Raw genomic sequence first — 20,673 nt, 5'->3', positions numbered from 1 at the left:
GAATTAATGAATTTTGATTTATTTTAAAAACGGTTAAGTCTTATACTGAGTTTTGACCCCCGCTTTCTAACCAAGGGTGTGATTTTTTATCGAGTTCTTAGTGCTGGTTAAAATTATAAAAGAAAATCTATTAATTTCTCTCTTTATGGCCATATTAGCTGTTACCAGCGGCTCTGGCCGAGGAAAACGGAAATGACAGGAATAAATAAATAAATAAACATAAAATCAGGATCAAGCTATCCTATGTGTTTCGACGACCTCCGTGGTCGAGTGGCGCACGCACCGGTTTCAAGGTGTCGCTAGCTCTGAGGTCCCGGGTTCGATCCCCGGTCGGGTCAATGTAAAAACTCACATTTCTACACCGTCTCGGGTCTGGGTGTTCGTGCTACCTTTGTTGTATCTGAATTCCATAACACAAGTGCTTTAGCAACTTACTTTGGGTTCAGAACAATGTATGTGATGTTGTCCGCATTTATTTATTTATTTAATACATGTTATAAACTATCTGTATACCAAAAATCTTCCAAATAAACGGAACTATTGTGCGGGTTTTTCCGTTGAAAGAGCAACGGACTTTCATATACCCATACAAACTTATGAAGATCTCGTAGATAATACGACTGTGATTTTGTCAAGAAAATCATATCCAATCAGAATCAAAAGTAATTTAAATAAGGCCACTAAGTAGCACTTTTTGCTGTCAAATTACAACAGACAGCACCCAGTTTCGCCCTCCCTTCACCGCTTCCTAAGCGCTCTAGGTGTGAAGAAGAAAGGGCGCAACAAACTTCACAGAACATTCAACTGCATAAATTATTAGAGCGAAACCAAAAAACCATGTGTTTAATATCTATATCTATACTCTATACTTCATATATATAAGATAAAGAGTTTGTTTGTTTGTTTGTTTGAACGCGCTAATCTCAGGAACATTATTTTTGTGTTGAATAGACCATTTATCAAGGAAGGCTATAGGCTATATAACAGCACGCTGCGACTAAAAGGAGCGAAGATACAATGGAAAATGTGGAAAAAACGGGGAAAATTCTAACCACGTGGACGAAGTCGCGGGCAACTAGTAATATAATAATCCACAACTTTCGCACCACGACATCTAGTCTCAAACTAAGCAGAGCTTGTATTGGGAGTACTAGAAAACTGTACTTATATATTTCTTACATAGTATAGATAAATTACACCCACGCAGAACAAATGATCGTGCTCATCACACAAACATTTGTCCTGGGTGGGAATCGAACCCACAACCTCCGGTATAGCAGTCAGGGTCACTAGCCACTAGACCAACAGGCCCGTCGAGTTTGTTTCATCGTTTAGATAGCCAAAGTCGCTGGACTTTTTGAATGGAAATGTAATTTTAATACTTTTGTCAAATTTCTATTACCATTTAAGCTTATGTAGTTCAAGTCATTTGTGCCCGCGCCGCTATGAGTGCGTAACATTGACAGAGATCGTTTATTATGGAAGCTTTAATTTGTGTGACAGTGACACACAAACGAAAGCTGTGAAACAAAGTCACTGTTTAACAAGGGACACACAAAATGGCGACTTGTAAACATGACTTAAATTGACAATACGCATGTGGAATTATCAATACAGTATTTAATTTGACAAAGAAAAAATCAGTACAGACCGTCTCATTTCCAAAACATATTGGACACGTATTTTTTTTCTCTCAATGACAAAAAATGCGTGTGACGTCACTTACCAGTACGATTTACTAGAAAGTGATGTTTTTCGCCCTCACTACCAAACTAAGGCGCTTTTATCGTCTTTAATTTTTAATGATATATTATGGTAAAATAAGAAATACTTATTCCATACTTTTGGAAATCTGTCTGAAGGAGTAAACAGATTTATAATTCATCATCATTATCATCTCAGCCTATCGCCGTCCACTGCTGAACGTAGGCCTCCCCCAAAGAGCGCCAACCATCCCGGTCCTGGGCAGCCCGCATCCATCCGCTGCCAGCCACCTTATAATTATAATTAGACTTAGTTAAATACCCTATTATGTAAGACGACAGCTAATATCCACAGCCCTATTCGTTTGAAATTTTTATCACTTATTTTGCATACAATAACGTTCATTTAATATATCAACTTTATTTAAAGTACATGTATTTACATTGACCTCCGACAATATTCTCAATTTAGGCACACGTAACCGGTCTTATAATTCTTAGAGTTGGTTATTCACGCAAAAAAATGATTACGTATGCCAAATTGTTATTTAAATTTTATATGCTGGAAAACCCGTACTATTTTAATATTATTCAATTGGCTTAGCAACAAACAGTTTTAAATTAAACGAATAAAAAGTTAAATTTTGTAAAACGCGGGAAAATATCAGCTACGTAGTTTGTTTTTTTTTTCTTAATATACCGGTTTCTCAATTTGAATTAGTTGGGACTTGATTTTTTTTTTATATTCCATTCGCATTAAATTATTTATGACAGTTTGAAATGCTAAACAATATTAATTTTTTTTCTTTTCATACTTGCTTGGGTAGGAGCTCGTGGCTAAGCTATAACTGCATAAGTGAATTGATCACAGGTTAAGCTACGCTTGTCGCGGTTGGCCCGTAGATGGGTGACCATCTTTTTGTCATAACGAGTTCCTCATTGTTTCGGAAGGCACGTTAAATTGTGGGTCCCGGCTGTTAATCATACATCTTTGACAGTCGTTACAGGTAGTCAGAAATTAGAAAGTCTGACAACCAGTCTAACTAAGGGGTATCGTGTTGCCCAGGTAACTGGGATGAGGAAGTCAGATAGGCAGTCGCTCCTTGTAAAACACTGGTACTTAGCTGAAACCGGTTAGACTGGAAGCGGACCACAACATAGTTGGGAAAAGCCTAGGCAAATGACTTGGTATTGGAATTTGAAATCACCAATCCCGCAGTCAGCTATCGTGGTTAAGATGACCATTCTCGGCGCAAACCTTCTTCTATACGAGGAGAGGTATGTGCCCAGCAGTGGGAAGTCTATGCTGTTATTGTTTGTATGTCAAAATAGTAAATACCATATCAAATCATTGATCAACTACTCAATCCAAAAAGCGATTAGCTATTTCATGATTTCCTAAGCGGAAAAGAAGGTTTTATCTAGTTAAATCTTTTATCCCCCCTATCCTACTACTATTATAAAGGCGAAAGTTTGTAAGTATGGATGTATGGATGTTTGTTACTCTTTCACGTAAAAACTACTGAATGGGTTTGAATGAAACTTTACCACAATATAGCTTATACATCAGAATAACACATAGGCTACAATTTTTGAGGTTTCTAATGTGAGGTCGTAAAAAACACATTTTTTGCGCTTACATTGCAAACGCTGAATCCTACAAGATAGATAGAAGGCAGATAGATAGATGGAAGGCAGGTATAAATTATAACTTATATCTTCTAACCACGCGGACGAAGTCGCGGGCAACAGCTAGTAATATTATAAATGCGAAAGTAACTATGTCTGTCTGTTACGCTTTCACGTCTAAACCACTGAACTGATTTTAATGAAACTTAGTACAGATATAGAGTTGACTTTGAGAAAGAACAAAGGATATTTTTTATCCCGAAGAGTTCTCTTGGAAACGCGATATAACCGGCCTCGACGCGGGCGAAGCTGCGGGCGAAAAGCTAGTTATCTATAATTGATTGGCGGTGGGGTTTTCCAAATGAAATTGCGTTTTTGCATTTATTAAAAGTTAAGCTGTTGTGTTATTGAATGTTGTTAGAATTTGTTCTTGTTTTGGTGTTCTTGGGGGTTTTTATTAATTACTATTAGGAATTTTCCAATCATAATCTAGCAAGTGCGAGTCCGAATAACGCACAAAAGGTTCCAGAGAAAAAATAAACTCTAAAACATATGTTTTATTTAGTATTTTATATTGTTTTTAGGATGATTGTTTTATAGCCAGTGCCACTGACACCCCGGGCGAAAATATTGTGGCGCCCACTTGACGGAAGCAATATCAAGTTTTTTGCTGATACCAAGTAAAATTATATTAAGAATTTCATCTTTCCTTTAGCGTTACGTTTGGCGGTGAAAGTATTCCACCTCTAGCGTAGAGCACAGTTCTGAGGGTTTGCGCCAGGAGAGGCAAGAGACTCCAACTTCACCTTGGCGCCCCCTAGAATTTGTCGCCCTGGGCCATCGTCCCATCACGCCCCCCCCTAACGCCGGCACTGTTTATAGCGGCTTAATAAATACGACATCCGAAGGTCCCTCGGTCATGTCGTTGTCACCAGACTGTATGTCATGAACCGTAATAGATACACAGTTAGAATTTTCATTAATGATGTATTTCTGATACCATTAAAACTTGTATGGGAATGTATACTATTGTTATGAATTATCTTAATTGTTGGCCATTATTTACACATCTTTGACAGTCGTTACGGGTAGTCGGAAGCTAGAAATTCTGACAGCCAGTCTAACTAAGGGGTATCGTGTTGCACAGGTAACTGGGTTGAGGAGGTCAGTCGCATGGGCATAGGCAGTCGCTCCTTGTAAAACACTGGTACTTAGCTGAAACCGGTTAGACTGGAAGCCGACCCTAACGTAGTTGGGAAAAGGCTAGGATGAAGATGATGAATGATCTTATTTTTTTTAAGTTTGTGTTCCTCGTGCTTATTTGTACAGAGCCCTTATTTGTGAGCTACTTATAAACACATCATAGTCTACGAAGGTTTATAAATGAACGGCGTTGTGGTGGCCTTCGAAAGATGCAGGTTCAATTCCCACGTAAGCAAATACCAATGTGAAAGCCACTGACGAACGATGAAAGAGAAACATCTTGAGGAAATAGATTCCAAACATTGGAATCTGGAATTGCCAGCCCGCAGTCTGCTAGTGTGGTGATCAAAGCTCAAACCTTCACTAAATATGACGAATTATGCCCAGTTGTAAGACATTATAACCTGATATTATTATATATTATGAATAACTAACTAAACAAAATATACATATTTTAAGTAAGTCAATTTAAAAGAAATTTACGAAAGACTTACGACTAGTTCTAGATGTCTAGAACTCCAAAATGTCTGACAAAATTATCATCAAAGCTAAATTTAAACTTGACATTGAAATAGATTAACTAAACTGAATATTATTCTACAAATAACTGATAGATGAATTAAGTAGCTTCTTCATTGCTTTTCATTCTTTAACTTTCTATATTTGATAATATAGAATAGACTTCGACTCGCTCGCCCGCCGCGTCAGCTCATGATTAAGGACTCCGGTTGGGTCCGAAACTAGTCGGGACACCCCATAAATACGCGTCAGTAAACCGCTGCATCATTTAATAATAGAATAAAGAGATTATATTTGTTGAGGAGCTCCTGGCTAAGCTATAACTGCATAAGTGAATCGATCACAGGTTAAGCTACCTTATACGGTTGGGATGGGTGACGTCATACCGAGATCCTCCGTGTTCCAAAAAAACACGTTAAATTGTGGACCCTGGTTGTTAAATATGTCTTTGACAGTCGAAACTGGTCGTCAGAAGCTAGAATGTCTGAGAACCAGTCTAACTAAGGGGTATCGTGTTGCCCAGGTAAGTGGGTTGAGGAGGTCAGATAGGCAGTCGCTCCTTGTAAAACACTGGTACTTAGCTGAATCCGGTTAGAATGGAAACCGACCCCGACTATGTTGGGACAAGGCTGGGTTGATGATGATGGAGGAATTGTAATAGCAGCATAAATTATAAATTTAATTGAAAAAAGTACAAAATTTTGTTTACCCCTAATCCGACCCATTTTTTTCGATTCGGAAATCATCAAATGAGTCCTCCCGCTATAGGTTGAGCGAAATTGATTGTCAGACTTGTAGTGACTAAAACCCACCCATGTTCCTTCCTTTGCCCTTCATATACCGGGGCCACGGTAACTCGAACAATCCGGTTCCCTTACTCAGACTCCGAACATAAGATCTTCTTAATGCACACGCTTGCAACCTAGACTAGAGAGATAATCAAACATAATTGCTATAATCAATTTATCAAAACCCCGCCTTTTTTCTATCATAACGAAATGTTATTCGCCGTGTCGAAATTTGCAAGTATAATTATTTTTTGTATGTTATTAGGGGCCCGTTTATCAATAGACAAAAACCCTTGCAGAATCGTTTGATAAAATTTATCTTTTCGTCTGTATCTACGGTTGACTGTCTGTCCGTTTGTCCAGCACTGTTTTCGTCTATCAGTCTGTCTGTTTATGGGTTTACTTATTTAGTTTTAAAGTCTGTCCATTTGTCCAACTGTCTGTCAGTCTTTCCACTTGTATATGCGACATAACATCTTTTTAGGCTTCCATATAAAAAGGAAATCACGAAAGCTAATTACGTAGACTTCGCTTTCTGTCAGTATGTCTGTCACCAGGATAAATCTCATCAACTGTCATAGCTTGAAAGTTGAAATTTTCATAGATGATTTATGTCTGTTGCCGTAACAAGAAATAAGGTTAAGCACCAATTCATACGGTCATTAATTTCATTAATTACTATACACTTTTGTCGCTTTGTTTTTTCTTATCCTATTTGTACGGAATTTTAAATTTCGCGACGCAGACTCGCACTTAACAACTTTTTATAATTTCAATAGCAATGGGCGTTGCCTTTCAAATAAGTATGCGAATGTTTCGACCAATCACAACTCTTCAATTCTGCATAAACTACATTTGAATGGTGAAACTGTATTTTCGGTTTCGTAAAAATATTTTCGGTTATTTTTAGTAAAACCGGTTTTTCATTGCCATCTATTTTTGTATTGAATTATTTATGCAACTTGTTTTGCCCTCGTTCGCTGGTAATATTTTTAGTCAAAAATTATGAAAGTGACAAAGTGCATTGCTCACTTCTTAAACTGGTTTTTAATGATAATCTTACCATTTTTGCTATTTGATACTATTTTTGCTAATTTACGATGTTTTTCCAAACGTAAATAATAATGTACAATACTGTAATATTTTATTTTTAAAACAGTAACTTATGGAGTTTCTTGCCGATTCTTCTCCATAAGAATGACACTTTGGAACCGTGCAACTAGAGTCGTTATTGTAACGTTTTAAAAGTGCCAGGAAAACGGCCTACTTCAAATAAAAAATTTCAATATGGCCCTGAAATGGTACGAAAGAAAACAATCGAAAATATTTCAATTCATGGAAATGACAGTTCAACGTCACGTGACTTATCGATCCAAATGTCATTTCTATACATTTGAGTGCTATCTAATGGCAACACGGATAGCGGTCATGCCATGAGCACAACGAGTCGCGAGTTATATCCCCACGTAGGACAAGCGTTTGTGTGATCTACGAATGCTTGTTCTGAGTCTGGGTGTCTTTGTGCGTGTGACTTGAATGTGTGTGTAACCTCCCGCGACATAAGGATTGAAAGTTTTTTCTTAAATAAAATCTTATAAAATGAAGGTTAAAAAGTACAGGTAGATTATTAAAACTGACCTCTGACTTGACTTTTGCTGATAAGAAATAAACTGGAACTTTCTCGACGCAAAAATGATAAGACTTTGTTATCGAACATTTTCGGGACTTCGCAGAATTTTTGAACATTTGTAACTCATCATATGTGTCTTATAATTATCATCATCATCATAATCATCAGCCCATATTTGTCCACTGCTGGACATAGGCCTCCCCAATCGCACGCCATAACGAAAGAAATACTTAGCGCGGGTTTCAATAAAAAAAACGTCTCACACATTAAGGAATTTAATCACAAAGCCCCCCTAGACTTAAGGCAAGATTCGTGAATCAAATGCTTGTCCTAAACGGGGATTGAATTCACGACCTGTCGCGCTCAGTTTTGGTGGGGCGACCTCAGCCTATCGGCTAACCGCGCAGTTCTGGCATCATCATGTTATATTTATGTCATGAATGGTGTATGGTATATTTTTTGTTGGAGAACCTTAATATATAAATAAATAAATAAAAGTTATGTGATACTACTAAGCTTTAAAGCAGTTTATCTGGAGCTCTGTTTTAGATTTTGAAACTTTTATATATTATGATGATCTGAAAAGATTTTCCACTTGTTTATCCGTGCATTCTATCAGAAAATTATAATTTATTTTTTTGATTACTTTTGTATAAATACTGTATGCATGGAAAAACCTTACCTACCTTACCTTGAAAGACATATTTGTAAGAGACTTTCCAAAAAATATTGAAATAAAACCTAGGTCTTCGTGTAAAAAGAAAATATATTTCCTAAGCACAGTATCAACGACAAACATTAGGTACCCAAGCAGAATATTGAGAAATAATTTTAAGCAATAGATATTTCCACCATTAATTTTCTCCCTTTTTCTCCAATTTTACCTTCTTAGCTACAATGAATACATTTCGTCTATTCCAGAACGGTTCTGTGATGTCACCCTGTACTGCTCACCGAGTTTCGCCACTCAAGTTGGCGGGAAAGATACGGTGGAGCCCCAGAACATACGAGGAGTCTCCCTGAGAGCACATAGGTGAGTGGACTTGTTCACAACCAGCTGTTGACCATGACTCCGCGCGTTTGGATATCGGTCAGCTCGCGGTATAGCCAGGGCCGGATCTAGGGGCCCAGAAGCCCCAAGGCAACAAAGGAATGGTGGGCCTTATTAAGACAGGCACTGTCACTCTTATAGTGGTTTTTTTTATTTCATCAGGAGTGATGGGCCCCTGGACATAGTGGGTCCCTAGGCACTGGTCTAAAGTGCCTTATGGATAATACGGCACTGGGTATAGTACTAAATAACCTTGCACAGTCCACCCCGAACTGCGATCTGTTTACCGATGCCCTCCCCAAATTAATTTTCAGTTGTTTGCAATTCAGTGACAACCAGACTGACTAAAGGGCCAAAAGGACAAATGTTGCCCAGGTAACTGGGTTGAGGAGGTCAGATCAGCAGTCGCTCCTTGTAAAACACTGTTACTCAGCTGAAACCGGTTAGACTAGAAGCCGACTCAAACATAGTTGGGGAAAGGATAGGATGATAATGATTCGTGATTCAAGTAGAAATTATTATAATAACAGTCTTTATTATCTACTTTAGCCAATCTTTTTGGTGCTTTAGGATACCAGTTCTCAAAGGGTAAAAATGGAAAAAGGTTAAACACTATCAAAGTTCTTGAGATATATCCTGTTTTCCAGGATATGTTGGTAATTGGGTCCCTTGTTTATTATAATGGGTTTCGAGTAAAAAAATACCTTCAATTTAACAAATCACAGCAATACATGATTTTCTTTAATACAAACAAAATTTTCGTTTGGAAAACCTACGCTGTTGGCTTCTTTAATAAAGTTATTATCAAAAAATACCAGCCTTTACCTCTATCAGACAAAAATCTTAGAAATTGGCACGAGAAAGTGGAGGCCTATGCCCAGCTGTGGGAGGACAAAGGCTGTGGATGATAATGATACCTATCCTACCTATGTACCTCTTTCCATATTAGCTTTTAACTAAAATTTGCAAAATGAAACATTAACCAATAACCCAATACGTCACAAAGCGTACGCGAAGCCAGTATTAATATTAATTTGAACAATTTAATGAACTCGCGAACTAGGTCATAGTGTTGAAGACTTAACGAAAATCAATACGAGCGGGTACGCGTGCCAAACTATGCATGTTTATGTGGGTAATGAGGATATTAAATACTTGTGTAGTGTGTTTAAAGTACTTTAAACTCGGACAGGGTTTGCTGATGCTATAGGTAACAAAAAAGTAATAGCAAGATAGATTTAAAAAGTATTCGAAAGGCTTTTGTATATTCCCCACGTTTTTTTTTATACACTCACTTTCTTGTTTGTTTGTCGTTCTGGTTGGATTTTTGCAACTCAATTTTGAGGCATTTCCCGATAAGCTATTAGGCTGAAATTTTCAGGGAAGCTTTAATCCCGATGACGGCAAAAAAAAACGGGTGGATCGATTTTGATTAAATTTTAATGGGCAGGTTTTGGCAATGGGCATTAAAGAACGCGGGGTTTTAGATTTATTAAATCTATTAATTATTAATTCTTGTTCCATTGGTTAAATCCCTAGTTTAAACGGTAGAATCTGTCGAGTACCGACTGAAACACAAAATCTCTACCTCTCTTTTGTAGCAATCTGTATTTCTTTGGCTTTATTAACATTTATAATTTCCTTTATTCAATCAATATTCATATATTCATATTTATTTAAATTATATATAAACACAAAAACAACATATATTTAAAAATATAAAAAATAGTGTTCAACCGTCAACGGGAACAGGGCCCAAGCTGCCGGTGGTTAGGGCTCCAGAGAGAGGAACCTCCTCACGATGCGCGCCGTGTCAAGAAGTACCGCTTTCTAAATCGAATCCTTGACCCAGACGCCGAACGAGAGCGTCCGAAGATGTTAGTCGAGGCTCTTGGCTATTAAACCATTGGCACTTACGACTATCGGGACAATGATTCCGATTCCGAGTCAACCTCCCACAAGTCGACAACCTCGTGAGCTAAATCCAAATATATCAATCGTTATAAACATTTATTATTATTATTATAATTTTTCCTCAGGGTGGTATTAGCAGCATGTTCAGAATTGTTGGGTGCCCTGCTGGGCGCGCACGAGGCTCAGGGCGAACCCGTTCTCGTCATCGATGGCGCGGAACCTAAACATCTGAAGGCTCTCCTCGACTACATGTACACAGGCGAAATGAACGTGCATCATGTGAGTAAACATTACGATCTGTTGCTGGAAAAATAAGATATTTTTCAAAAGTAAAACATTATAATCTGTTGCTAGGTATTTTTGAAGTAAGACTTCTTTAGGCACGACGGAAGTCCGTTACGGTAATGTGGTGTCTCGTTTCTCTGGCCTGTTGGTCTAGTGGTTAGTGACCCTGACTGCTATACCGAAGGTCGTGGGTTCGATTCCCACCCAGGACAAATGTTTGTGTGATGAGCACGATCATTTGTACCGTGTCTGGGTGTAATTTATCTATATTGTGTATGTATTTAGAAATATATAAGTATGTTTATCAGTTATCTTGTACTCATAATACAAGCTCTGCTTAGTTTGACACTAGATGGCGCTGTGTGAAAGTTAAAGAATATTTATTTATTATTATTTTATCGTACAATAGCAAAGAAGTTTTATTTTTAGAGCTTTTGACGGTTACATGCGACTTCAGTTTTAAACGACTCCTGTATTAAAGAATTTTAAATTCACATTAACTCTGGCTTTAACACATTGGTTCTTATTATTGTTTGTATTTTCAGTCTCAGCTGGCGAGTCTCTTGAAGACAGCAGAGGAACTTCGAATCAAAGGCCTGACGGATATACGTTGGAACAACAAAGATGAGCCGCCTGATTCAGAAGCAGGTATGAACCGAACTGATGTTGACAAAGCTTTTGATATTCAAAAGAAAATCCGCAAATAGGATAGACGTCATCACTTTTATTTGATATTTTTTAACTATCTGATGTCGACAATTCCTAACTGGCTGCCCTGAATGATACGTCAATCCAAACTCAATCATTGCTTCTTTAAAAGTCCAGATATCATTATCGGCCTAGCCTTTTCCCAACTATGTCGGGGTCGGGTTCCAGTCTAACCGGATTCAGCTAAGTACCAGTGTTTTACAAGGAGCGACTGCCCATCTGACCTACTCAACCTAGTTACCTGGGCAACACCATACACCTTGGTTAGACTGGTTGTCAGACTTTTCAAGCTTCTGACTACTTGTAACGACTGTTAAAGATGTAGGAATAACAGCCGGGACCTACAATTTAACGTGCCTTCCGAAACACGGAGGAACTCGTTATGACATAGGTGGTCACCCATCTACGGACCAACCGCGTCAAGCGTAGCCTAATCTGTGATCGAATTACATAGCTAAGCGACGAGCTCCTCTTTAAAAGTAAAGATAGTAGTTTCCCAATTTCTTCCATGATTCTCTGTTCTGGTTCTCATGGAACCAGCCCACGTGGTAAGCGTGTAGGCCGGTAGAATCGTTACTCATACAAAATCTCTATCATAGGTATAGTAACAACAGCCACCCCTGCGGACTCGAAACACCCAGAAAAGCATGTCGATGCGAAGCCACCGAAACACTCCCCGAAGCACGTATCAGAGCTGGAGCGAGTGCACAAGCAAGAGAATGACATAGAGATCCGAGGAGAGAAATACAATGTTAATGGTATGTATTCATAACTAGCTGTTGCCCGCGACTTCGTCCGCGTAGTTAGAAGATATAAGTTATGATTTATACCTACCCTGTTTTTTTCACATTTTCAATTGTATCTTCGCTCCTATTAGTCGCAGCGTGAGGGTTTATAGCCTAAAACCTTCCTCGATGAATGGTCTATTCAACACAAAAATAGTTTTACAATTAGATCCAATAGTTCCTGAGATTAGCGCTTTCAAACAAACAAACAAACTCTTCAGCTTTATATATTAGTATAGATTAATTTCAATGTTGAAATGAATGAAAATGATGCCACGGGAACATAAAATTGGGATAAAACTGTAGGATTCTTTGTACATATTATATCCAGGTTATAAACTATGTGTGTAACAAATTACGTCGAAATCCGTTCAGTGATTTCTGTGTGAAAGAGTTACAAACTTTCCTGTTTGTAATGCAACTAGGGTTAAGAAGATCTTGCCTTCGTGGTGAGACAACTAGACTGCCAAGCCTAAAGTGACACCACACAGTCTGATTTTTGTTTTTCTAGGATTTACTACCTAAATGTTTGAAGCGGAATACTGCAATATATTGTAGCTTATTCAATTTCACTATAATATATTTATCTTATTTTTGTCCACAGGCGGACCCCCACCCCTTATTAAACTACCCATCAAAGAAAAATCAAGTCCAATCAAGAGAGAGAATTCAGACTCGTAAGTATTTAATAATAGTAAAAAATAAGTTAGATAAAATTATTCACTTACTAGCTGTTGCCCGCGACTTCGTCCCCGTGGGTAGAAGATATAAGTTATGATTTCTACCTGCCCTGTTTTTTTCACATTTTCCATTGTATCTTCGCTCCTATTAGTCGCAGCGTGATAGTATATAGCCTAAAGCCTTCCTCGATGAATGATCTATTCAACACAAAAATATTTTTTAAATATTGAACCAGTAGATCCTGAGATTAGCGCGTTCAAACAAACAAACAAACAAAGTCTTCAGCTTTATATATTAGTATAGATAAGAGCTCTATGTAGCTTGTTTCTTAGTTAATTCGGTTGTATGCTTTTATTATTATAAAAATATTATAAATCTTTTTAGTTCTAGATTTTTTCATAACGCCTTACTCTTAAACTTCTTGCAATGACTGATCATCTCATTTCTTTTATATTGTTACAGAGACAGTCCAAGCCCGAAACGCCAGCGTCTCGCGAGTGCCAACGAGAACACGGACGATGAACACCTAAACTTAATTAAAACGTAAGTATACTATAGAATAATTATCAAAAAAAAACTCTTTTCAGGCCATCAGACATATTTCCAAGAAATATTACACACGTATTTGTTCTTTTATCTCGTAAACACAAAATAAAGGGTATGCAGTGATTTAAAATCTCGTATGACGTCACTTACAAGTAACGCTTTTTACTAGCAAGTAATGTTTTTAGCCCCAGCTACAACACTTCAGTGCTTTTATCTTGCTTACTTTTTAATGATGTGATAAAATGAAAAATACGTATTATATATTGGTAAAATGCTTGGAAGAATACAAATAGTGTCAATTTTAATCTGATTACTACTCATTAATCGGCCATTAATAATTGGGATGATGCATTATTCAACTGAGTCTTATGAAGATTTAATTTAAACAAAAAGTTTTAAATACAACATTGTTTGGTACCTACAAGAACTGTACAGACAAACACAGACAAACATACAGTTTTATCGTAAATAGACATTTTAGTATCCAATGAAATCAACTCAAAAAGTCTATAAATTAAAACTCCTGAAAATACTCTTGCGTTGTAAAAACAACTTTAAATTGCACTGCATAAGATTCATTTTACTAAAATTAGTCTTTTTTTGCAGTGAACGAGAAGAATGGCAGCATGGGAATTTAGTAAGTACTTAATTAGTGTTTTAGTTATATTGTTAATTGAAAAGCGACTTTATATCAACGCAGTAAAGTTGTTATTGCCGTGTTATAGTCACATAGATATGTAAAAACGTTTTATTAGGTATTTGTTTAACAAATTATATAATATTTAAACCAATCACAAAGACTGCACGGATAGCCCAGTGGTTGAGGTCACCACGCCAAACCCACTGTGTGCGTGGTGTCGCTGGCTCGATCCCCGCGTAGGACAAGTATTTGTGAGATCCACGAATGCTTGTTCTGAGTCTGGGTGTTTTTGTCCCTCCGCCTCCAAACCCTCCGCGACATAAGGATTAAATTCCTTATGTAAATGAAAAAGCAGGCCAAAATAGGATTTTCAAAAGGCGGAAGCCAAGTCTTATCTGTTAAAGTCCAAAACAAGATTTTCTGACTCAAACAAAAGTAAAAATGTCACTTAACTTAAAGATAAAAAGATAAATGATATTTTTATTTGTAAAACATGAGTATACATACATAGTGTGCACTGTGCATGCAGGGTGTTAAAAAGAAAAAAAAAGTAACAGTCATGTTTAGCCATTACAGCATACAAATATAAAGAAAGAAAAAATACACTTATTATTTTGAAATAAACATTTTAAACCTCTCCAAATTAACAATTATACTTAATTATTTATTCGTTTTAAGTTAATACAAAAAAAAAAATCAGTAAAATAAGGCAGTTTGTCATCAAAAAACCCTTAAGAAATTTCCATTTAACCGTTCTATAGCATGTCTCTAAACCCCAGGATATATCAGCTGAGCGAGTGGTGGGGTGGGGGATGACGTCACTGTCACGAGACTCGACGTCACGTGACGCGTCAGACGACGACTGGGCTGACGCGCCGACTGACATCGCGTCATTTCTGCACACGAAACTGAGGGTAGACGGTGATAATAGTGCTGGTAAGTTTATTATTCAAAAGCTTTGCTTAGTTTGAGACCAGATGGCGTTGAAAAAGGAAAATCAAAATGTTATTTTGAGTTTGTTCTGCATGGATTGTTGGGTATTTTTGGCATTTTGGGCGACGTGATATGGGTTCGACCCCTGCTTAAGACAAATCGAACGTTCGAAAACTATAAAGAACTAGCTGTTTCCCGCGGTTTAACCCGCGTGGTACCTGATCTCGTGGTTAATTTATAGCTTTTGTTTTTTTTTCATTTCCGTACCGTTTAAACCTTTCCCCTAGACTGCTACGAATATTTTAAGACCAAAATAAGCCAAATCGGTTCAGCCGTTCTCGAGCTTTAGCGAGACTAACGAACAGCAGTTCATCCCTACTAATATTATAAATGCGAAAGTTACTCTGTCTGTCTGACTGTCTATCTGTCTGTCTGTTACGCTAAACCACGTCTAAACCACTGAACTGATTTTAAAGAAATTTGGTACAGAGATAGAGTTGACCTTGAGAAAGAACATAGGATAGTTTTTATCCCGGACTTTTGAAGAGTTCTCTTGGAAACCGACCTCGACGCGGGCGAAGCCGCGGGCGAAAAGCTAGTTTTTTACATATAAAAGAAAGAGAAACAAGAAGATGTATTTAAGATATATGTGTAAAGTTCATTCTGCTGAAGTGTAGTAATTTAGTGTTACTTTCAGATGACGAGTCGAACGAGAGCGTGCCCACTCGGCAGTCGGCCGCCGCGTCGTCCTCGTCCTCGGCCGCCGCCTCTAGCGTCTCGGCCTCCGAGTTGAGGGTCGAGATGGCCAAGACACAGCTACTGCAGCTGGCTAAACGTGAGTCTTTATAACACAATGAATTCAGCGTATTAAGGTCCACTGCTGGACATAGGCCTCCCTCAAACCCACTGTAGGGGTCGTGTCGCGGGTTCGATCCCCACTTGAAATAAGCACTTGTGTGATCCACGAATCATCATCAGCCTAACCTTTTCCCAACTATGTTGGGGTCGGCTTCCAGTCTAACCGGTTTCAGCTAAGTACCAGTGTTTTACAAGGAGCGACTGCCTATCTGACCTCCTCAACCCAGTTACCTGGGCAACACGATACTCCTTGGTTAGACTGATTGTCAGACTTTTCAAGCTTCTGACTACCTGTAACGACTGTCAAAGATGTAGGAATAACAGCCGGGACCTACAATTTAACGTGCCTTCCGAAACACAGAGGAACTCGTTATGACAAAGATGGTTGGTCACCCATCTACGGACCAACCGCGTCAAGCATAGCTTAACCTGTGATTGATTCACTTATGCGGTTATAGCTTAGCCACGAGCTCCTCCTAGATACTAATATTATTAAGCTGAATGGTTTGTTTGTCTTGTAGAGACCGTAGCCGCGAAGTCGACGCCCTCCGACCCTCGGTTCACGGACGTGGTGAAGCTGAGCGACTACCTGCAGCACGGCAGGAGGCCGCAGTTCTGGGAGGAGAATTATGTTAAGAGGGTAAGTTTGAAACAATAACTATTATACATATTTCGAATTTTGTCAAAAATGAAGGACTTGTTCACAACATGGCGGACCAAATGTTGACAACTGCCGTACTGACTGCTTTCTTGTACCACGAAACACATAACGACAGCTGTCATCGACAAACTCACGCCATAACTGCGCGTACGAGTGCTAAGGACAGGGATAATAATCCCTCGCTATCGCAATGTAACTCAGTAACGGTCCGCTTGTTTACGTTTTTCATCTCGTCTCGTTGGCCTTACTATAGATGGCGTTGTATGAAAGCAGTGAAGTCCATATCCATACTAATATTATAAATGCGAAAGTATCTCTATCTGACTGTCTGTCTCGCTTTAACGCCAAAACTACTAAACCAATTGTAATCAAATTTTTTACACAGATAGCCTAGAGCCTGAGAGAGAACATAGGCTACTTGTTAACTAAAAACATCGTGACATCGTGGTTTTAGCGAGAAATAAGCAAAAATTGTAACCATAGCAACTGTCAGAATGCAGTTGTTATTGTCATTACATTTTGAAGTTACGACTAAAATAGTTGTATTTAGTTTATCATCAGCCTAACCTTTTCCCAACTATGTTGGGGTCAGCTTCCAGTCTAACCGGTTTCAGCTAAGTACCAGTGCTTTACAAGGAGCGACTGCCTATCTGACCTCCTCAACCCAGTCACCTGGGCAACACGATACCCCTTGGTTAGACTGGTTGTCAGACTTTTCAAGCTTCTGACTACCTGTAACGACTGTCAAAGATGTAGGAATAACAGCCGGGACCCACAGTTTAACGTGCCTTCCGAAACTAAAATAGTTTATGTTGTAGATTAATATTTATGAGCGGGTAACACAGGGTCACAGCTCCTCTTGAAAATGAAAATATGTATAAGTTTTTACAATATCAGTTCTACAAGATTGAACATGTCAAAAATGCCTTAGTCCTAATATAAAAAATTGTTTTCATACCTCCAGGTAATGGAGGCGGTGCGTCTCAAGGAGTTGGAAATGAAACAGGCCGCGGAGATCCTCGGCGTCAGCTACGGAACCCTGTACGGGAGGTACCGAGACGTCTACGGCTGCATCAACAGGCCCTACAGGTGAGCCAACATCAGGCTAGCAGGATGTCCTGTCAAAAAAGCAAAAAGGTTTTATTTCAAATAGGTCGGCTTCCAGAGCTTCAATAGGGATGATGACAATTGTTTTTTGCAGTGTCCGTCTTGTAGTTTTTTGTATAATAATGGATACGTATTTTTTAATTTGTCCCGCAAACATAAATTGACCAAATTACAGTGAATGAAACTTACGCGTGACGTCATGATTGTGTATAAATTTTACTCTATCGTTACGTCACAAGCCCCCTCTCCTAAATTTTAAAGCAGTAAATCTTTGTAAATTCCAGTTTTTCTGAAAAAGGAAAAAATACGTGTCTCATACTTTTCAATAATCTAACTGAGGGACTAATGAGATTTTCTCTTTTTATACCCATCATCATGCCTATTCCGCTATTCACTATTATTTTAAAGAGTAACTTATGGAGTTTCTTGCCTATTTTTCTTCATAACAATGATATTTTGGAACCGCGCACCTAGTAACGTTTTAAACTAATCTATACTGCTTTCAGAAGTCGTTATCAGTGGCCTCTAACATCTATGACAGATGATTGAAACAGCAGCCGTGTTAATTTCTGACTTTTACACTTGTACTGAGGGCTAACGAGGCCTATAAGGTCAAGGTCAAGGTGACGTTGGAGGTTGAGCCAGAAGTATTAACGAGGTTAACGTTTGTCTTTTGAGTCGCAGGGCCGTAAGGGACTTCTGGCAGGCGAAGGGTCCCTCCGAGGTCCTGGAGCGGCTTCAGAGAGGTGAGATGACCCTGGACTCGGCTGCGCAGGCGCTGGGAGTCAGTATTGCGAACCTAGCTGCACACGTGGCCGATTTTGGAGTCCCGGAGAAAGGTAAGGATGGCGGATGACGGGTGATGAGTGATTGTGATGTGTGGTGTTGATGATTGAAAGTGATGAGTGAAGGTGATGAAGAGTGAAGGTGATGAAGAGTAAAGGCGAACGATAATCAATCTTTTATAATGATAACAACGGATAGCCGAGTGGTTGAGGGTCATCACGCCAAATCCACCGTGCGTGACGTGTGAGTCAAGCGGTTGTGTGATCCACGAATGCTTGTTCTGAGTCTGGGTGTCTTTGTGCATGTGACTTGAATGTTTGTGTAACCATCCGCGAAACAAGTTTCAATATCCTTAATGCAGGACTCTTTTTGCATGCATTATAATGAGTAATGATCATTGGTGATGATTGAGGACTTATATCTTCATAATCATCATTGGCCTAGCCTTTTCCCATCTATGTTGGGGTCAGCTACCAGTCTAACCGGATTCAGCCAAGTACCAGTGTTTTACAAGGAGCGACTGCCTATCTGACCTTCTCAATCCAGTTACCCGGGCAACACGATACCCCTTGGTTAGACTGGTTGTCAGACTGTTCAAGCTTCTGACTACCTATAACGACTGTCAAAGATTTAGGAATAACCGGGACCCACAATTTAACGTGCCTTCCGAAACACGTGTCTTCATAATCACCGCAATAATAACCGTTTGTTGTCAGACTTCGAGCCGATCCCCATAGAGATGGACCCGTCGCTGAAGGTTCGCTCGCGCACGTACAGTGCGGGCGCCGCTAAGGCCGCGCGGAAACCGCCCTCAGCCACTACTAATGCAAGTGATAATAAGGTATTTATATATTTTTGAAGTCTAAAACTTCTTTAGCGACATTGAATACATTTTTGTAATGATAGTGGTTTCCTAGGTTTACGCGAATAATATCGTAAAACAAAAACTTCTTTAGCACAACACTGCAACGAGAACGAAATAAATAAGTATGGTACTCTACCACATAAATGATAGTTATTTAATAGTCATAATTAAAACAATTCGTGCAAAATTATTCCCGAACCATTCCAGAATATCAGAAATGCACAACGTTCTTCAAGTTTTCACTTTCTGCCGGCACTTCCGGAGTGCAACCTGTACTTTTTTTTATCTAGCAAACTGTGTCCCACTTTTGGGCAAAGGCCTCCTTCAACCTCAATGGTCATTCTTATAGCTAAAAGCAATTTTATGTGTATTTATAGCATAAGTAAACTACCTGCTCCAGCAAATGTTGCTAAGTAAAATGAAAAAAGCTGATTCTCTGACCTACCCCTTATGCATGCAGAAAATTTCACCAGAATCGGACAAGCCATTTCGGAGGAATTCAATAACGTACACTGTACATGTATTTAATTTTTAACGTTTTTCAAACCTTTCCCCCGATGATTGAGGTTAAGTCAGTAAGAGTCTGACACTACATTTCCTCTCCCGAGGGAGTGGGTGTCCATGAGGATTACCCCACCTCACCAAAAAAAAGGTTTCATTACTATTTTTGATAATTAAGGATTTGACTTAAATTAGAAACAAACTTGTTTCTTGAAGAAAGTATTCTACGCTCTCTTTTCATTTTCAGCCAATAAAGAAGATATTAATAGGTACGATGACGGATGAAGAACCCATACCAGCGACGGTGATCACCACTCACGATACCACGAAACCACCAACCACACCACCCACTACAGTCAGTGAGTACCACTTGGAAATTTGCCAGTTTCTTTCTAAATTGATTCCTTCTCTGAGTATTTAATCCTTGTGTCGCGGAAGGTTTCACAAATATTCAAGTCACATACACAAAGACGTCCAGACTCGGGACAAGCATTCGTGGATCACACAAATGCTTGTTTTACGGGGTTCGAACCAGCGACTTGACACGTAAAGTGACAGTTTGATGAGTTGGCATAAATGACTCTGGAACTCGTGTGTTTAGTTAGGCCACTGCTGGACATAAGCCTCTTCCAAACCACAATTTTTCTACGATCTATTATATTCATGAAAAAATTGCTTATAACTATCCCACTAAACTTTTTATAACGGGCTTAAGAAGACCCACGATGGGCGCCATTAATTGTTTTTGAATAATTAAATAGTTTAAACTAAGAACGTGCTGAATATAACCAGAAGCTTCTATAACATTGGTATAAAATGAAATAATTTATATGCTTTTGATTCCATAACTCAGACACGAATTACATGATGCCTAGATTGA

General features: G+C 38.7%; 1 protein-coding gene across 1 annotated transcript in view; it reads left to right on the top strand.

Annotated features, from left to right (window-relative positions):
- The window catches only part of LOC113505486, a 64,582-nt gene that overhangs the window by 42,856 nt on the left and 1,053 nt on the right, over nt 1-20,673 (top strand). The window contains 14 exon segments of the mRNA XM_026888212.1: nt 8,394-8,505; nt 10,563-10,716; nt 11,268-11,370; nt 12,030-12,188; nt 12,820-12,892; nt 13,359-13,439; nt 14,049-14,079; nt 14,862-15,018; nt 15,713-15,850; nt 16,395-16,513; nt 17,499-17,623; nt 18,326-18,480; nt 19,144-19,268; nt 20,041-20,152. Coding sequence (XP_026744013.1) covers nt 8,394-8,505; nt 10,563-10,716; nt 11,268-11,370; nt 12,030-12,188; nt 12,820-12,892; nt 13,359-13,439; nt 14,049-14,079; nt 14,862-15,018; nt 15,713-15,850; nt 16,395-16,513; nt 17,499-17,623; nt 18,326-18,480; nt 19,144-19,268; nt 20,041-20,152 — 1,644 coding nt within the window.

The sequence above is a fragment of the Trichoplusia ni genome, chromosome 26 (genome assembly GCF_003590095.1).
Source record: "Trichoplusia ni isolate ovarian cell line Hi5 chromosome 26, tn1, whole genome shotgun sequence".
Lineage (NCBI taxonomy): Eukaryota > Metazoa > Arthropoda > Insecta > Lepidoptera > Noctuidae > Trichoplusia > Trichoplusia ni.
The sequence above is the reverse complement of the archived record's forward strand: the minus strand, read 5'-3'. Positions and strand labels throughout refer to the sequence as shown.